Below are 20142 nucleotides of genomic sequence, written 5' to 3'. Positions count from 1 at the left end.
CCTACCTCACACCCAAAACCGTCTATTTTTCTTACATCCATGTGCCTATCTGAGTCTTGTGAATGTCCCTATTGTACCAGCCTCTACCACCACCCCACCAATAAATTCCACGCACCCACTACTCTTGTTTTTAAATTTATTTTAATTATTTTTTCTTTTATATTTCAAACAATTTATTTATTTAATTAAAACCATTTTCTCAAGTGGTATACAACTCTGAACTTCAGCATGCCATCTTTCTGTACCCAGATTTGTGTCAGACTTCAAGTTATGACAATACATTTTCTTGCCATTGCTAACAATTTGAATGAACTTCTTTTGATACATATTCAATTTCAATTTTTAATATCACTCAATAAAAATAACATTGGATCCCTATTATTTACCCATTTCTAACCAAAAAGGTTTAACTTTAGGACACTGCCAAGTAGAATGCAAAAAGTGTACCAATTCCTGTCCTCATCTAAAACATGAATTCAAAATAATCTGATTCATATAAAATTTATTTGGTGTTAGATATAACTGATGAATAAAATTATATTGTATTAAACCCTGCATAATCTCTATTAAGTCACCTCTCATCCTTGGTTGTTCCAAAGGGAAAAAAGAATCCCCAGCTGTGTCAGTGTTACTTCGTAGCACATGTTGTCCAATCCAGGCAGCATCTTGGTAACTTTCCTCTGCATATTTTCCAAGACATCCTTCCTTTAATAAGGCGACCAGAACTGAATATAATTCTCCATGTGGTCTAACCAGTATTATAAAGTTGCAACATTGCCATGGAAGTTGATAGAGTGGTTAAGAAGGCACATGGTGTACTGGAATCGGAATTGAGTTCAAGAGCTGTGAGGTAATCTTGAAGGATCTATGGACTTGGACCTCAATATCTCTCTGTTACTCCACACTGTTAAGAATCCTGCTAACAACCACGCACTTCGTCTTCAAGTATGAACTTCCAAGGTGCATCATTTCACATCATCCGGATTGAACTCCATCTGCTACTTCTCTACAGGGTTGAGGTCAATAAGGTGTAATTAGGTGGCACTGACTCAAGGGCCAAAATGGCTTGTTACCATGCTGTTATGTATGTCTAATCTACACCCTGTTGTTACCTACAACCTTTGCATCAACTGCAAACATAGTGACCCAACCCTCTTCATCCAGGCAATTCATAAAATTCACCAAGACCAGGGGTTCCCAGAACTGATCCCCTTGGAACACCACTGCCAATGACCTCCAGAATATGTTCCACCTACTACTATTACTACCCTCTGCTTTCTACTGACAAACCAATTCCAAGTCCATTAACCACGACTTTCTAAATGAGCCCACCTTGTCAAATGTCTCATTAAAAGGCATATACATCACATTCACTACCTTACCTTCATCAATTTCTGTTGCACCTCCTCAAAATCCTTTGCAGTTGGAGCAAAACATCCCTATTTTTGCATCCATTCCTTTCAAAGAAGACCAGCATCCCAGTGTTTGCATGCAAAATATTTTAACCTTATAGAAATATCTATTTTGCAGTTTAGGACAGTTTTGAAAGTAAATCAACAAAAATATCAAAATATTTTTTAATAATTGTCTTTAAGCTTGTTCTTTCTCTTCATAATAAATTCATAATTTTATACTCTGGTGATTGCGGCTGACATTCTGCCATTCTTGGAACTTGAAGATTTCTCTTTGACTGTATTTGTTGTGCTGAGAGCAGAGATTGAAGCTTGGAGGTCATAACAGCTATGGGTGATTAAAATCTTACTTTCAGCTACTACGATAAATAGTTATGAGCTTTGCCAATCAGAGAATTATGCATTGAAGTGACACTAACTCTTGCAGTTCACAAAGAGACTGGCATTTATTTTACATTTGATTAATGCCCCGCCAACCAGCTATATATGTAAAAGGTTTGGCTGTTGCAACTGATGTTCCTTTCATTCACTTCAGAAAAATAAAGGATTGGTGTTAAATTTTTCATAATGTGGAACAATAATTTACAAACAACTAACAATCTCTCACCAATGCATCTTTCACAATGGCTCTAATTGATTTTTGCATTCTGCATCTATTAGATGAAATGAAGTTTAAAAAAAGCAAGCCAATTTAAATACAGTTGAGCTTTTGCGTTGAACAATACCTTACTGGAAACATTGCTCTGGTTGGTAAATGTTATTATTACTGAACTCTCAGCAGACCCGTTGAGTTCCACCAGTCTCATTGTTTGAACTCGATGAGAGATTGGTCATTCATTCAATTAACCTTTATTTCTACAAAAAAATAGTTTTCTGTTTTGGAGTATGCAAACTTCAGTGGGGCTGACCAATTTTTGATCTTAAACAAATAATTTAGACAATGCAGAAGAAGCAGATTCATTGTCCTCCTTTTATCTTCATGCAGATGCATTTGGAATATCAGCTGGATATCCCTTTCCTTAATTTCTGATAGATTGATTTTATCTCAGTAAACAAAGCAATTCAATTCTGACTCCATTAATCTGAAATTCACCCTTTATCCCTGATGAAAATGCTATGTGCTGTTGAAATATAATGATTTGTGTGGAGTGTTAACTATTTTCACATAAGCTTGTCCAACCATGGACATTGTTAGTGCCATCCTGGCAGCTCATATTCAAATTTACACGCACTCCATTCTCATTATTGACTATATACACAAGCTTGCGTCTTTTCCAGCCCCCCCACATCTAACACAGGACAGCTCATTCAGACTGACCAACAACAACAAAAAATTACACCAGGATAATAAATAATAATTAGGGAACAGGGATTGTCTCTGCTTGGTGGGCGGTCAATGGGCCAATATATATGTTCCTGACTTTCCTTGATCGGAATTAGTGTGAGGGAGAGGACACTATGGCAGGGAATGGGAGAATCAATCACCACCATATGCCTATGTGGCGCATGTACAGCTGCCAGATCCTTTGAAAGTATCATATTTGTTTCTCAGATTATGTTACTTTCTCCAGTGGAATGCAGACTAGAGGCAGACCTCCAGGTATCCGCAATGCATTTCCTGGCCACTGTCAATGCGATTAACACAAATTGGATTTGAAATTTGGACAGCTTCATTGTGAGCCTTATGTCCATTATGTTTCCCAACAGGAATGACTCTGAGTCCTGCAGGAATCGTTTACCTATAATTTTTTCTCGGACTTGGCCTAGTTCTACCCAAAAGGGCCTCACCTTAGTACATTACCAGGTTGTGTGCACAAATGACCCAGTTGCCACGCCGCATCTGAAGCATTGGTCCGAGAGTTCTGGTTTTGACCTGTTTAATTTCTGAGACATTAGATACAGCTGGTGCAAGAAATTATATTGCACCAGCCTCCACCTTGCATTAATGACCATGGTCATGCTTTCTCGGCATATGTCGGACCAGGATCACTCATCAATTACGATACCCAAGTTCGACTCCCATCTTTCTCTCGATCTATGGAGTCCTGGTTTGGGTCCATATGACTGGAGGAGGAAATACATTGCAGAAGTTTCTTTCCACTCCCCCTTTGAATCATGGTCTCTATGGCACTGCACTGAGGTAGGGCCATACTTGCAACAATATGTCCTGTAAAAAAGATCTTATTTGAAGAGAGCAGTGGAATGTCTAGTAAGTCTTATTTATTTTTGAGTTGTTCAAATGACATAAATTGCCCCTGCTCGTAACAGTCCTCTATGCACCTGATGCCGTTACAGCGTCAGGTGTCCAGGATCTTGCTCCCTACCATTAATGGTATTAATTTATTAGGAATCAGGGGTGTTTTTGGGGACAGCCCCACTTTGCTGTTTAGATATTGATTAATTTTGTTCCAGATATTAATCACTTGTTTCAGTATGGGGCTGCGCTCCTTTCCATTATGGTGTCCCATTTATAAATAAAGTCCTCTGCTATCTTCTCACCCACCAAGTGCAGATCAATTTGTGCCCAGGATGGTAAACCTCCTCCATGGAAGAGAGAGGTGATGTATCTTGACTGAGCTGCCCAATAATTTTTAAAGTTTGGCATCCTCAATCCATCTAGACTGTAGTTCCATTTGGGTCAGAGTCTGTAAAATGTCTCTTTAAGGAGGGCTCTGGGGCCCCCCTCCTCCATTTTCTGTAGCAGCCCGGCCTTCCAACTTCTCGTGGCTGGCTCCCTCGCACACTCGACCGCCACCATTACTGCCATTGCTGACTCCAACTTGACAACCCTTGTGATTGCCACGATCGCTGTCCCAGTCGACCTCCTCTGCAATCTTATCAGAGTTCTTTAGTACCGAGCTCACATTGGCTCCACTCAAGCCTGCTGTTCCCGACTTGACGCACCACTAGTGGACCCCGGCCGTCGGGGAGACCGCTGCTCGGCGCGTGAACTTGCGACCTGTGAGGGAGGTGCAGCTGTCCTCCCTCGCTCCTGTTCACCTGTTCTAAGGCTCTTACCGGCTTCTCGGCCACTTGGGACAGTTCCTCTGCTCTGGCCGCAGCCTGCTTGATCTGAGGTCATGGGGGGGGGGCTGTGTCCTCCTCTGGCTCTTGAGTTGGCACCGCCATTACTCCCGACACGAGGCCCCTCCACTTGCCCCGGATCCTTGTTGGGCCGCCCATTTCCTCACTGTATTTTTCCTTTCTTTTGTTGATTGAAGCTTCATCATCCTCTTGTATTCAGACAGGATTTTTTCTCTTTTTTAATTGAAATTTTGGATTTTTTTTACACTGTTTTCTGGTCTAGGTCTGGGAGCTCCTATGATCTACAAATTTTAAGACTCTCACCATCACATGACCTCCCCCCCAATCCAAAAACTCATGTGTCTTCATGGAACGTGGTGGACCCTGAATGGTTTAAAATGTTAAAACAGGGGTGACCAACCTTTTAATTTTTAATTTAGACATACAGCAGCCCACGAGTCCATCCTGCCCAATGAACCTACACCCTGGAACATACTTGTGGGCTGAAATGGCCTGTTTCCATGCTGTATGTCTGAGATGTACAGTATTTCATCACTTTTCTCTTGATGAAGTCTTGAGAGTAAATGTTTTTAAAAAATTCTTAAGTAATCAATTAAATGCTGAGATTTTCTGTCGACATTTTGGCATCTAGACATCTTGTGTGGTGTTCCTAATCCATTAGTGTCAACTACATTTAGAATCTTGCTTTCAGATGTGGACACCAATGTTCAAAATGATGATGAATTGTATAAGTTTGAAGAAAGGGTGGTATATGAAATTTAATTACTCTTTTACACCAAAATAAAATTATCTTCAGCAAAAGGATGGCATTTTTAAAAATAGCAAGGGCAAAATGAAAAGCTTCAAAGTAAATTAGGTTTCAAGAGTATAAGGGCTCAATTTCAAAATTAAGGCAGCATGAATGAAGTCTGGAAACTTAACTTGGGTCATTGATGATGTACAAAGCAATTCAGCCAGGAAAGCTCGGGAATTGTTTATGAAACAGTACCAGTGGAACTGTGAGCCTGTCATGGTTCACCTTGCACACCTGATGTGTATTTTCAGTTTCAGTTTTTAATTCCAATATTTGAACAATATTTATTGCATAGCTTTGCAATGATTGGATTGCAATTATGTTTACTAACATTTATTTAATCCTTGGCTTCAGTGGTAGGTAAGTACAGTAATAATGATAATTTTAATTTTGACTGAAGCATTTCTAAGCTCTAGCTAAGTATCAAACCATTAGAACCCCTCCAATTATTACTCTCTTCCCCACTCTTGCATACACAGTTGAGTTAGATAGTGATCTTTAAAAAAAAAATCTCGTATGAGATTGGATTGGTTGGTTAAGATGGCTTGAAGTTTGATTATATATACTTCTTAATCCTGAACCACTGAAGGCATTACTTGTTATTTACAAAATCCTAATCTCAGGATTTGATTCTCATTGAATTATCTTTTGTTTTAGGTTGACACTTTTCACTACATATCTATCAAAGTTTGCCAAGGTTTCTGAAGTCATAGTTCACAAACTCCTGAGAAAGTAGAGGCCCTGACATGCTTTCTTCATGATGACGTATTGGTTGAAATCCATAAGAAAAGACATTTACAAGCCACAATGTACAGATATGATTCATGGAGGAATTAAATTGTCAGAAAATGAAATGTTTTTGTAGCACATCTGAATTGACAATAGAATATTTATTTAAAAATAGTTGCTATATCTTCCTGTGGAAATCTGAAAACTGACAAGTGAATGGCAAAACTTTTGATAATTTTTAGCATTATATTGTACAATAGATTTGCCAATGTTTTCTTTAAGTCTGACCTGTATTTAGAATTGTTTTGAAAATTTTTCATGAACTGCAGACAAGCCTGAGTTTAATTAGTGGTGGATGTCAATGCTCTTTAACATTTAATCTCTTCAACATTTTTCATATAACAACAGAGATTATAATTCATTCAATTTGAAATGCTTTTGGCGATTTTAAGGGGTACAAAATGCTGTGACATTAAAGAATTCTCTTTTTTCTATTCTAAATCTGTTATCTCCAGATATGTCTATCAACAAGTATTAAGCTTTTGTCCACAAGATCTCAAGTTCCAGCACTCAACAGAACTCGTATTTACAGAATATGCAACCGTTCTTCAACAGAGCACTGTCAGGTAATGCAAGAAAAGAAGATGCAATAAAATTATTGTTCTATAGTGACGCAACCTGTGAGTGCTCTGTTATTGCTGAGCATTCTGATAGCTCAATTGGAATACAAAGAAAAACCTGGCCACTAATTTGCCTATTTTTCAGTAATGGTTTGTTTCCCTTCTCCAAAACAATGCTTTATCTGCATTCTGATGCCTTACTGCCATTGTAACATTGGTTTGTTTGCACCAAAACTCTGATTTATTACCCTGAAACATTGAGGGAATTGCTTGCCATTTACCATATCCTCATCACAATTGTCTTCATAAATGCTCAAGACTTTGGTACTACCATGTTAGAAGTATGGGAATGGAAGCATGAGCCCCTTGAGCTTAGAACCACAGAACACTACAGCACAGAAGCAGGCCCCTTCTTGCCCGTGCCAAACAATTTTGTTTGCCTAGTCCCACTGACCTGCACTTAGTCCAGAGCCCTCCTTACTGCTCTGTGTACGTCCAAATTCTTAAATGTTAAAATTGAGCCTTCATTCATCACTTCAGCTGGCAGCTTGTTTCACACCATAACCCCCCCCCCCCCCACCATTCTCTTTGTGAAGAGGTTCCCCCAAATGCTTCACCTAAATTTTTTCCCTTTCACCCTTAACTCGTGTCTTTTGGTTTGTATCTCACCTACCCTCAGTGGAAAAGCCTGCCTCCGTTTATTCTTTATACCCCCTCATAATTTTAAACACCTCGATCAAATTTCCCCTCATTCTTCCATGCTTCGGACAATAAATTCCTAATCTGTTTAATCTTTCCCTGTAACTCAGTTCCTGAAGTCTGGGAAACATCCCAGTAAATCTTCTCTGCACTCTTTATATTTCATTAATATCTTTCCATTAGTGACCAAAACTTCTCACAATTCTCCAAATTTCGTCTCACCAATGCCTTATTCAACTTTCCTATAACATCCCAACTCCTATACTCAATATTTTGATTTATGAAGGCCAATATACCAAAAGCTCTCTTTACCACCCTATCTGCCTGTGACATCACTTTCAGGGAATTATGTATCTGCATTCCCAGATCCCTCTGTTCAACTGCACTCCTCAGTGCCCTACCATTTACCATGTATGTCATTTCTTGGTTTCCTTAATGTAACACCTCACACTGGTCTGCATTAAATTTTATCTGCCATTTTTCAGCTTATTTTTCCAGCTGGTCCACATCGCCTCCAATCTATGTGTCATCTGCAAACTTGCTGATCCAATTTACCACATTATCATCCAGGTCATTGATATAGATGACAAACAGCAATGGTCCCAGTACCAATCCCTGTGGCACACCACTATTCACAGGCCTCCAGTCTGAGAACCAATCATCCACCACTACTCTTTGGCTTCTCTTGACCAACCATTGTTGAATCCAGTTCACTACTTCACCATGAATACCGAGTGTCTGAACCTTCCTGACTAACCTCCCATGTGGGACCATGTGAATGGCCTTACTAAAGTCCACGTAGACAATATCCATAGCTTTTCCTTCATCAACTTTCCTGTTAATTTCCTTGACAAACTTTATAAGATTGTTTAAATATGACCTACCATGTACAAAGCCATGTTGACTATCCCTAATCAGTTTCTGATGTATCCAAATAATTGTATATCTGATAATTTACCTACTACTGACATCAGCTCACCGGTCTATAATTTCCAGGGTTACTTTTGGAGCCTTTTTTAAACAAAGGAATAACATGAGCTGGAGTAAAAGTAAAATGAACCTTCCAATCCTCCAGGCTAAGGATATTTTAAATATTTCTGCCAGAGCCCCTGCAAATTTCTACACTAGCCTCCCTCAAGATCTGAGGAATATCTTGATTTTTGTCAGCCCATGGGGATTCATCCACCCTTAAGACAGGAGGCACCTCCTCCTCTTTAATCTGTATAAGTTCCATGACCTCACTGCTTGTTTTCCATACTTCCCACGACTATGTGCCTGTTTTCAGAGTGAATACTGACAAAAAAGTATTTAATATCTCCCACATCTCTTTTGGCTCCATACAAATCTGACAACTCTGATCTTTAAGGGGACCAGTTTTGTCCATTACTAGCCTTTTGCTCTTAATCTACCTGTAGAACCCTTAGGATTTTCCTTCACATTGTTGGCCAAAGCCACCTCCTTGGCTGTCCTGATTTTTTTTTTGGAGGTTTTTCTTGCATTTTTAATTCTCCTTTGTTACTCATTTGCTCCATGTTGCCTGTACCTGCTATACACCTCTCTCTTTTTCCAAACCAGATCCCCAATATCCCTTGAAAACCAAGGTTCTATATGCTTTCTAACCTTGCCTTTAATCCTGACAGGAACATATGCATTCTGTACTTTCAAAATTCCACCTTTCAAAGTCCTCCACTTACCTCGCGCGTCCTTGCCCAAAATCCCAATCCACGCTCTTGAAACTAATGACGATATGATCATCAGATCCGAAATGTTCACCAACACATACTTCTCTTGCCTGTCCTATACCTCTATATATTGATTTAGAAAACTTTCCTGAACTTTCCAAGTCATCCAACCTTTTACAGTATGGGAGTCCCTGTCAATATGAGGAAAATTTAAATCTTCTACTTTCAGAACCTGTTTCCTATCTCTCTACAGATTTGCTCTTCCAATTCTTGTTGACTGTAGGGCAGTCTATAATATAGCTCCTTTCCTCAGCTCCACCAATGTAGCTTCAGTAGACGAGCCCTCTGGTCTGTCCTGCCTGCCTGAGCTCAGCTGTGATATTTTTCCTGATGAACAATGCCACTCCTCCCACTTTCATCCCCACCCCCCCCACCTCCCCGCCCCAGTTCTATTGCATCTTAAGCAATGGAAGCCCGGAACATTGATCTACTAGTCCTACTGCTCCTGCAACCAAGTTTCACTAATGGCCAGTGTCATAATTCGATGGGCTCTAAGCTCATCTTCCTTTCCTACAGTTCTCCTTGCATTGAAATAGATGCACCTGAGAACAATTCCACCATGCACAGCTCGTTGACTTCACGGTACATGCAATTTTCATATAATCTTTTCACTCCTGCAGCTGCTCTGACCTCTGGTTCCCATCCCCTTGAAAATCTAGTTTAAATCCACCAGAACAGCACTAGTAAACCTTCCCGCAAGGATATTAGACCCCCCCCCCCCCTCAGAATTTAGCGTCCTGTCAGAACAGGTCCCACCTTCTCCTGGAAGAGAGTCCAATGATCCCGAAACCTGAACCCCTCCCTCCTGAACCATGTCTTTAGCCATGTGTTAAGCTGCATTATCCTCCTAATTCTAACCTCACTAGTAGCATGTGGCATGGGTAGCAATCCTGGGATCACCACCCTGGAGGTCCTGTCCTAATGCCTAACTTCCTGAACTCTCCTTGTCGGAGCTCCTCACCCTTCCTTCTCACATCATCGGTCCCTAATATGGACCGTGACATCAGTTTTTATTTTGGTTTACCTAATGTTCTCTCTCACAACTGATTCAGATTCCCTAGAGTTTCTTTTGAGAAATAATATCATATTTCCTTCACCTACATTCTTAATATTAAAAATGTGCTCACTGATTGCATCTGTAAAATTCCTAGCTCTGGTTCTTGTCCAGTTCTGGATTTCCCCGTCTGGAAGAAACACTTACTTCACATTCACTCTCTGATCCTCTTGCTGTTTCGAACATAATTAGATAGATCCAAAGGATTTTAAATTCAATGGAATACATGTCAAGGTTATATATCTGTTCTCAGAATTTAACTATTTAAGCCTTGGCATCATTTCTGATAGTTCTGCTTTAGTAGATAAAGCCAGATGACATTTCATGCTTTGAAGGAGGCTTTGTTAGGTATCTTCCACTATATTGATGATTTGCCCGTCCAGTATTAATGATGCACTTGTTGATGATGAAGAATTATCAATACAAATGGATTCTCAATGTCAAACTCTTCACTTCAGTCTATTACCCTATGGTTACCTCCTCTCCATTCATGTACTTTTAAGAGGGAAAGATGAAAGCAGAGGCCATCTGTGGGAAGCCATGAGTGCCCAAAGATGTTTGGTTTAAATATTCTGATTTCTTTGTAGGTTCGAGGTTACACGTCAGATGGGAGAAAGGGCTTTCTCGGTGGTTTATTGGACAATATCAAACAAGAACTAGCAAAAAACAAAGAAATGAAAGATAGCATTAAGAAATTTCGAGATGAAGCAAAAAGGCTAGAAGAATCAGAAGCTTTACAGAGAGCAAGGAAAAAATATGTAAGTTTTAAAAATTCTTGTATGTTAGGCACGATCCCAAAGTTTATTGTATTAAATAGTTTGCTTATTTCTTTTTAGAAAACCATCGAATCCGAAACAGTCAAAACCTCAGAAGTTTTAAAGAAAAAGCTGGAAGAGTTTTCAGAAACAGTAAAAGAGGTAAGTTCAGCTCATGGGCTAACCAAGAATATCAGAATGGTTTCCATAAATGAGAATTTTTTTCAACCACCGTTTATGAAATGTAAAATTAACATCACCCTGCCTAGTGGCAAAAGGGCAGTGTGTAGCTGGAGAACCATCACCTGCAGAGTTATGGATCTGTTGTTGAAAGCTGAGGTTTGGCTGGGTAGTTCTTGACTGTTGCAGACCTTGGTTGAGAGAGCATGGTGAAGAGCCATTTCTGGCTCCTCTGGACCAGACCTGCGGCACTGTATTGCACTTCAAACAAGTCCGTCCGAGGAAGCCTTGCTGATGGGGAGGCGGTTAATTTGGGAGAGGTTGCAGCTGTAATGGCGGCTGTTCCCATTGTCTATCCAGGGGTCCACGGCACAAAGTTGTCAGGAGGCAGCTACGACTGCAGAAACTGAAGCAGCATTGGTTAAGTCGGGAGGCAGCAGTGGTAGCAACAACAACTGGAGAGGCAGACAGGCCTTAGAGATCTGAGAGAAGTGATCTACAGCCAACCTGGTCAACTAGGGTCAAGCTGAAGGAATGTTGGTGCCAGTGCAGCTTCTGTTCGATCTGTCAGGGTGGTGGAGCGAAGGCGACTTGATAAGATGGAATCTCCCTTGGGTTTAGCCCTTTGTCCAAGTTCCACAGTAATCGGGACCAGGACTCAAGGTGGTGCGATGGAGAGTAGGCCTCCTGTCAAGCTGCAGGTGTGGATACCTTCAAGGAATCAGGACCATTGCACGAGAACAAGCAGCTGGATACAAGGGTTTAATCTCAGCATCCGAGAATGATGGACCAGATCAGAGGAGGAAGCATGAAATCTGACCTCTGAAGGGACTTTTTTTTTCCTTTTTGTTACAAAATGTCACCAGAGTATAGTGACTGTTAGTTCTCCATTTATGCAACACATAGTCTCAAGCAACCGGAAAGCTTGCTGATCTGGCGTCTACTAATCCCCATAGATGTTGGATACTAGGGGTTTTTACTGTCGATAGATATGTGTCTCATATGTTTTCTAAGCTTCTATTGGCCTTTGTATCTCATCTAGTCAGCAGGATTTGTGTAAGTTTTAACTTTATACATTAGTTTTGTGTTATCCCCGCCATCCATTCATGTAAAGCTTCTCTTTCCCTTAAGCTCCATCCAGGTACTGGCCTACATTTCCTGCAGAAATGATGGTAGTTCTGCATAGAACTGTAGGCACCAAATTTGGTAACACTGTAGAAACTGAGGTCCTGTGCATTGTAGAAGTCCCTAATTTCCACGCAGCTGTTCACTAGGGGATCTCATGATTTGGTTCTCAGGATGGAACTTCCCTTCCCCAAACACTTATCCTGAGAAATCAGATGCACCCACAATATTCATTCATTTACAGGGAAAAACATGCTTTTATGATTTAAATGAATTCATGCAACCAACAAATAAAATCAAGGAAAATAAATCAAAAAAATTAAAATAGAATAAAATAACAGGTAAAAAAAATGTTTAAAATTGTAAAAGCAAATATTCTCTGAAGTAACACATGAACCTTTGGTGAATGTGGGAGTAAATATTCAGCTAGGGGAGGCCCTTGGTTGTGCTTTGCTCGTAGCAGCTGTTTGAATAAACTTGTGTGAAACAGCAATGATGTCACCCAGGATAAAGCGTTGGTTAATGCCACTCACTGTTGGGATGACTCTCTTAACATATCTCCTTATCCTGGTCAGAGGCTTTATCTGTAAACTTGGGGGAGGCAGTTAATTATCTATAATGTTATTGTTCGTCCTTTGGGTGGTTCTATGGAGGGGGAGGAACCTACAGATGTAGCAACGGTTAAATGTTTTCAAAGAATGTGACTGAAAATAAAGTAAGGTTCAAGCAAATGAAGTTTGTTTGGTGCAAGTCCAGTATAGTATTTTTGTCTTTTAAACTGTTCATTCTCAATACACTTGTATTAGTTAGGTATTATAAGATTAAGTCTCAAGCAACCGGAAAATACACTTATCCAGCATCAATCAATCCCCATATGTATATATTGTACATACGGTATATATTTATTGAAATAGTTTCTGATGTTTTGTGTATTTTAATTTCTTTTTGTTTATTGAACAAGAAAAGTTTGTAACATATTAACACTCTTCTATTTTTAATAGTGTGAATATTTTAGAACTCTTGTAAATATCAGAAACATTAGAGAACCTTCAGATTATTTGGGAGCCAGTAAGGTTGAGGGTTTGACTTAACCAGCTGTCAAAACCATTCTGTATGTCGGGTCCGCCATTCACGTTGAGAAAAGCCCTTTGCCTTCTTAGGCTTTGCTGAGCTAGCTTACCCATGAAGTTTGCAGCAGAGGACCCACTTTAGGCGAGAGCAGGTTTACTGGCAGACAAGAGTACACAGATGCTCCTCGACTTACAATGGAGTTAAGTTCCAATCAAGTCCATCATAAGAAAAATCATGTCAAAAAAAGAATACCCCACCTAGCGAACATCCTAGCTGCCGGCCTTAAGTGTGCTCAGACCACTTACTGTAGCCTGCAGCTTGGCAAATTTAACTAAAACAAAGCCTGTTTTATAATTAAATGTTTAATGCCTTTTATTCTACACTGAAAAACAATAGCTTCAGACAAAGCATCCATCAGCTGTTGCGTGATGACCAATAATAACCTTCACACCAATGTAGCGAGTTGTGAATCTATAGTACCAAGTGACTATATACAGGAACTGTATTTTCATTAGAATGCATATCGCTATCGAACCATCATAACTTTGAAAAATTGTAAATCGAGACACAGTAAGTAGAGGAGCATCTGTACTAGTTTGCGGAAGATTCATATCAAATATATTGATATTTCATTGATTCTGGGTCATAATTGTTGCAGATACTTTCCTAAACATTCATGAGTATTTGCTTCTTTTCTGAGTTCAGCCAGTACAGTTAGCAAATATATATAAATGATAGCTCAAACCATCCCTGGCTTTGCTTGCAGAATTATCATTCGTGCATTTTTACCACTTCACAGCTTCTACTAGGAACCATATACAATCCAGCCAGATGGCATTGAACAACACCTGATTTTCCGCCTGGGCACTCTCCAGCCCAATGGCATTAATATCGACTTTTCCGTTTTCTGCTAATCTGCTCTCCTTTTCCCTTTCCTTCCTTTCACCACTGTCAGCTCTCCACCCCCTTCCCTCTCTATTCAGCTAGCCATCCCCCCTCCCCTTGCTTGTCGCTGTGTCCTCCCTCTCTTCTTCACCTTTTACTTCCTGCCTTTGCGACCATATCTCCCTCCCAACTCTTTTGTTCGGACTCCTGCCGACATTTTTCCATTCCTAGATGAAGGCCTCAAGCCTGAAATGTCGGTTATGTATTAAAAAAAATTTTTGCTATATAAAGTACACTGTTTCACCTGCCATTCACCAGCTTTATGTTTTAACTTCAACCACGGTGTCTGCAAACTCTCGTGTTTTACTTCTTACAATCCCTGCTCAACCCCTTTTGTAAATTCTTAATTGTTTTTATATCGTTGTATGATGCTTACAACTCTCTTATGGAACTGGTTTCACCCTGAATTTCAGTGGTTATTCTACTATTTTCCCTATTTTTTTGTTGTTGTGTTAGTCTGATTCAGTCTTCTCGGTATAGTAACTACCAAATTCGGTGATGCTGTGTTCCTGGTCATACTAATGGATTTTTTTTCAGCAATCATTGGAGATAGTGATTGAGAACTGAGTTTTCAGTTTATTTTTTGATGTGTGCCCCTGTGGGCAATCCAAGTGTCCTGCCTAGTTTCCTGTTTGTCTTTCAGTCCCCTATTTAACTATTTTAGTTTCATCCAAATTTTGAATAAGTAAAATAAATAGATGCTCAGTAAAATGGCATCAATTAGTATTTTAATTACTAAGCATGAAATGAGAGTGAACCAGAGATGTGTGTTTATTTTGACACTTGTTGAGTTAGTTGATTCATTTGAGTTGCCAGGGTTGGTAGATTGGTTACAATATCCTTTTGTTAGGATGGAGAAAATTTGTGGTGATTATAACAGTTATCACTGTTGTAATTCTCTCTGCAATGTGGAGAATCTTAGAAGAGGACAAGTTTGGTTGTGGTGAGATTTAATATTGAATGAAATGCAGATATTGTTCACGTTCTGTTAAAGGGAACTCGTAACTGACAGCACCTGCAGAACTAGAGCTTTAACGTATCAACACTGGGAGGAGAATTTACTGCCCTCTTGTGATGTTGGTTCAGTTCTGTTTGCTTCATGTGCTCTTGAAGCCTGCTGTTTAGAGTAAATATATTCATGTGCTGGTTTTTTTTACATTACAGAGCCTCGATGAAGTTGGTAAATCTGATATTGGCAAAAAAATAAGGGAAGGAGTGGAAGAAGCAGCAAAACAGTCTGCAGAAACTGTCAGCAGGAGTGGGGAGAAAATTGGGAAAACGACTGCTTTCAAAGCAATATCTCAGGTAAATAATACTACTTCAAACAGGTTGCTGGGATGAATCTTTGTGTGTAAGATGTACTGTCTTCAAAATTACCATCTATATTTGCATTACATTTAGCCATGTAAAATATTGCTTAGAGAAAAAACTAGATGCTACAGAAAAAAAGAACAAATTTCTTTAATAATTTGGCTACCACAGCTGCCTTTGGGCATGCAGATTATAGTAAGAAGCCCAAAGAAGCATGTATAATTTAAATCCATCTTTGCATTAATTATAATTCAATTCTTGAAATTATTAATTTAAGAACAACCTATAATTGGGTAACGTTTTTTAAATATAGTCTTCCCCAATTCAGAAAACAAATGAGCGCATGAGATATTGTCACAGTGAGTGTAGTGGTCAGCACAATGCTGTGGCAACACCAGCGATTGGGGCTGGGGTTCAAATCCTGCATTGTCTGTAAGGAGTTTGTACGATCTCCCCATGTTTCCTCCAGGTGTTCCGGTTTCCTCCCACTATTCGAAATGTACCGGGAATTGTAGGTTAGTTGTGTGTAATTGGGTGGCATGGGCTAATGCGCTGGAAGGGCTGTATACCTAAATGTCATTGTTCCTGTGTATAACTCAAAATGGCAATATGCTTTATCTGTAAATTTTAATGAAAGGAAAGATCTGAAGGCAAACTGACTGGCACTCAACTTTCACATGTTTAAAAAGAAGCAAGATCACTGAGTGAAAATCTAGATTGGAACACATTGTTTTCAATATTCTTTTGCAATTCTCCTCCTCTAGCTCTTGCTAGCGAGCTATCCTTTAGTTGTAGGGGTACTTCTAACATTTCATTGTCAATGGTGTTGTTACAGATAAAGAGTATGGGAGATTTTTAAATTATGGAGCACCACAGATAAACTGGTTTGCATTCAAGGGCATTTTCCAACAGGATTTATTAATGAAAAGTATATTTTACCCTTTTCTTAACCCAGGGAATTGAGGTCGATTTTAACATCTTTGGAATTCATCCAGATTGGAATTTAGAAATCTCATCTGTGATTCAGTGCCATGCCAAGTGATACAAATGCATATTGTTCACCAGGGGGCACTAATGCTCTCTTTAAATGTGATACTTGTTTTCCTTTTAAACTGTTGAATCAATGTTTAAGATGACGTTCTTTAAATTCTGTCTACATTTCATAATTTTATTGAAAATTATTCTTTACTGTGCACTTGTTGGATATACTTTGCATTGATGTACTTTAGTTCTAGAGTTCTTGAGATTCCAGTTTTTTTTCTCTGATTGGAGTTAATTTTGTAGAAATACATACTCTTATTTGTGAATGGTTAGTAACGTAACTGTTTCACTCCTGTGAATGTGTTTTTCTTAAATCAAACTTGAGACAAACCTTCAGTTTGATTGGGGGGGACAAAATTCTGGTGCTGCCAGAGCTTCTGCAATGGCAGCACTGCCACTGAAGAGCAGAGAACTGAGATCAGCCCTGCTTTAAAAGGTTCAATCGCCTGGTTCAAATGTCGACAGCTCGATGCGGGCAATAAATGGTCTGTTAGAGGAGCCCACAGTGTCTTTAAACTAAAATCCTGCACAGGTCTGTGCTCAAGATGGCGGCCACGAGAGGTTGCATACTCCGTGGAGCAGTGGACCAGCGCAGGGCACCAGAAATGGGAAGAACACCCCCTGTTGAGAGGGAGAATCAGAGGAGACGATCCTATAGGACGGTGACCACTATGGTGGACCAGCGGGAGGCTCAGCGGGCCGAGGGACCTACACAGGCCGTGGGCAACTTGCGGTCGGGGGACCCTTGCAGACTGTTGGTCACTAGAGCCAGGAGTCGAGTGGGCAAGAAGGGCTTCGGGAGCTGAAGGAATCCTGATCATGTCCGAGGTTTGGATCAGGGGCTCTGGTTGCTGATGGATGTGTGCAAAGGCTGCAGGAGAGTTGGAGGCATGTGATATAATTTGTTTTATGGCTCTCTCCTCCTTTTCCTTTCCCCGAGATTATTAAAAAGCACTACATTTCCCCCAGGATTTGGTTTCCAGAGATGCCAGCTCTGAAGGAAACAAGTGCAATTTGTAAAGCACCTTTATGTAGAAGTATAACCTAAGGTACCTCCCAGAGATTTGGTCAAAAAATGGATACTGAGGCAAAGAAAGAGATGCATAAAATTAGAAACATTGTCCAAAAGCAAGATAAGTTTAGAGGAGGATAAAGTCTCGTGACAAAACATGATTAGAATTTGGAAATAAAATCTCAATATTCTGGTGTATTCTGGTTCCATTGGCATCTGAAAAGAATGTTGATTATTAGCTAAGAGAACATAGAACATTACAGCACAGTACATGCCCTTCAGGCCTCCTCAATGTTGTGCCAACCCATATATTCCTTAAAAAAAGATACTAAACCCTCCCTACCCTGTAACCCTCTTTATTTTTCTTCCTTCTATGTGCCTGTATAAGAGTCTTTTAAATGTCCCTAATGTTTCAGCCTCTACCATCATCCTTGGCAAGGCACTCCAGGCATCCACAACTCTCTGGGGAAAACAAAAAAAATTACTTCTGATTATCCCCTAAACTTCCCTCCCTTCACTTTGAACATATGTCCTCTGGTGTTTGTTATTCCTGCCCTAGATATAAAGGGCACTGGTTGTCCACCTTATCTATGCCTCTTATAGTTGTTGAGACTGGAACTTGGGTGAAAAGACTTTAATAGCATTTCTTGATTTATTAACTTATTTTAAGAAATACAGTCCTAAAATAGTTCCCTACAGTGAAGGGATCAATTGAGTCTATAATAAACTAATGAAGTAGTGGGCTTGCTAGCATCAGGTTGATCACTTCTATACAGTATAAATTGTAGCAACCTCAGTCTGAGCTTCATAGCTTGAACAGAAAAAGAAATTAGCCAGCCTTCCCTGTTAGACAACATCAAACAAGCTATAATTCTAGCTCCCATTTCTTTGTTGGCCATATTTCTTCTGGTTTACAACATGCTAACAGCAGAGAATGAATAATGATCAGTGTAGTGAAACAGTGATGGTGAAATATTTTGGAATCAGACCCAACTTGGTTTTACCACGTCAAATACACCTCTAGCTATTGCAGTGATCAGTAAAACATGGATTTTTGCCTGGGCCACGGTCCATTTTTTCCGTAGATTTTTAGTGTAACGTGACATAAAAATTTATGCTGCAATCAAGGATGAAAACTAGGAAGAAATAATTACCTAGCTGTGAATTTACCCTGAAAATGTTTTGCTGATTTGTTGAAATTTCCTGTTTGAGCTTTTCAGTGTTTTTCTGATAAGAAATCATCTACAGTATTCAATCATAGACTATGAGAAAATAGAAAGTCCCGCAGATGTCGAACCAATAACTTTCTGACTACATTTACCAGTTAATGGTTTCTGTAGAAAATCATGGTATTTGTTGGTTTGGGCAGCCACAGGATTTCAGGGAAATTGGCCATTGATAAAATAGCGAAGGTTAGTTAAATCATCTGTGGAAAAAAGAGACTTGAAATACTATGTTCCCAAGTGTGATTTGATACCCTAGTTCTCTATCAATATTTTATTAAAGTTTCAATAATAATAAACAACTAAAAGCCATTAAACAGAATAAGTGCGTAAAAGGAATATACAGGTGTAGTAATTATATATAATTATATATAGGAAAAAAACAATATATAAACAAAGTACTTTAACAAACAGACTAGAAGAAAGACAAAAAAGTATATTATGCACTTAACCAAATATAAATTGGTTAATTGAAAAAGACAAAAAAAATGATACAGGTGCCTAACCTTTATCTGGGATTCCGAACACACTGGCAACCTCCAAAAACCAGGTCTTTTTTTCAGTAATGAAAACGCTCGACCGCCTCACTCCCAGCCCCCGCCGTCTGACCCCCACGACTGTCCATCACCTCCCAGCTATCTGTTGGTTGCCACGGTGTCAGCCGCTGACCCCGGGTCCCCGGCAGGCAGCGGCAGCAGTGGTCCCCGGCGGCGGCAGCAGCAGGTCTTGGGCTCCCAGCGGCAGTGGGGACCTCAAGCTCCTGAGAAGGAGTGGGACCTTGGTGGGGAAGTGTCAATGATCGGTGGTGGCCCACATTTTTTTTTGGAGAGAATTAAACATTATTTTAATGCTTAAAAAGCCTTGTCTTGTTGTTTGTTGTTGTTCAAACACTGTTACAAGTGATTTGCTGTTGCTATTGGGCTGTTTTTAAAAAATGACCAGTTCTCCGGGGGGAAAAACGTTTATGCGAAATTGGCCTGGACCTGACCCTTTCAGATAATCGGTGTTGTACTGAACGAAAACTATTAGTGAAACAAATTAGAATTTGCAACATTCCAGTAAGTTTTCATGGACTTCCAGTGCTTCATCTGGGGCAGCTTTCCAGAATTCAATGTGACTGTGAGACCGAAAACTGTGCTCCCTGATACTGCATGTGTACAATCAAAATTCTGTCGCTGCTGCTTTGGAAATCACAGGAAAAGCTATCAAGGCAAGTTAGGGTGATTCTAAAAGGAAACTCAATTGCTGGGGCAATCACAGATACTGAGAATCAGTGTCATTATCTGAGTTGGCTGAATATCAACGCCTGGATTTACAGTACTTATAGATATTGGGAACTGTCACACTGAAATCAGCCATCCTTTGAATAGCAAGTGGTATGCAAA

The 20142-nt window shown here is 39.8% G+C and overlaps 1 protein-coding gene across 1 annotated transcript in view; it reads left to right on the top strand.

The window, feature by feature from the left end:
* timm44 (translocase of inner mitochondrial membrane 44 homolog (yeast)) overlaps positions 1-20142 on the top strand; it is a 74881-nt gene that overhangs the window by 1693 nt on the left and 53046 nt on the right. Inside the window, exons 2-5 of the mRNA XM_069927983.1 lie at positions 6495-6605; positions 10682-10852; positions 10931-11011; positions 15335-15475. Of these exons, the coding sequence (XP_069784084.1) occupies positions 6495-6605; positions 10682-10852; positions 10931-11011; positions 15335-15475 (504 nt within the window). The remainder of the gene's footprint in view (positions 1-6494; positions 6606-10681; positions 10853-10930; positions 11012-15334; positions 15476-20142) is intronic.

The sequence above is a fragment of the Narcine bancroftii genome, chromosome 3 (assembly GCF_036971445.1).
Source record: "Narcine bancroftii isolate sNarBan1 chromosome 3, sNarBan1.hap1, whole genome shotgun sequence".
NCBI lineage: Eukaryota > Metazoa > Chordata > Chondrichthyes > Torpediniformes > Narcinidae > Narcine > Narcine bancroftii.
The sequence above is the reverse complement of the archived record's forward strand: the minus strand, read 5'-3'. Positions and strand labels throughout refer to the sequence as shown.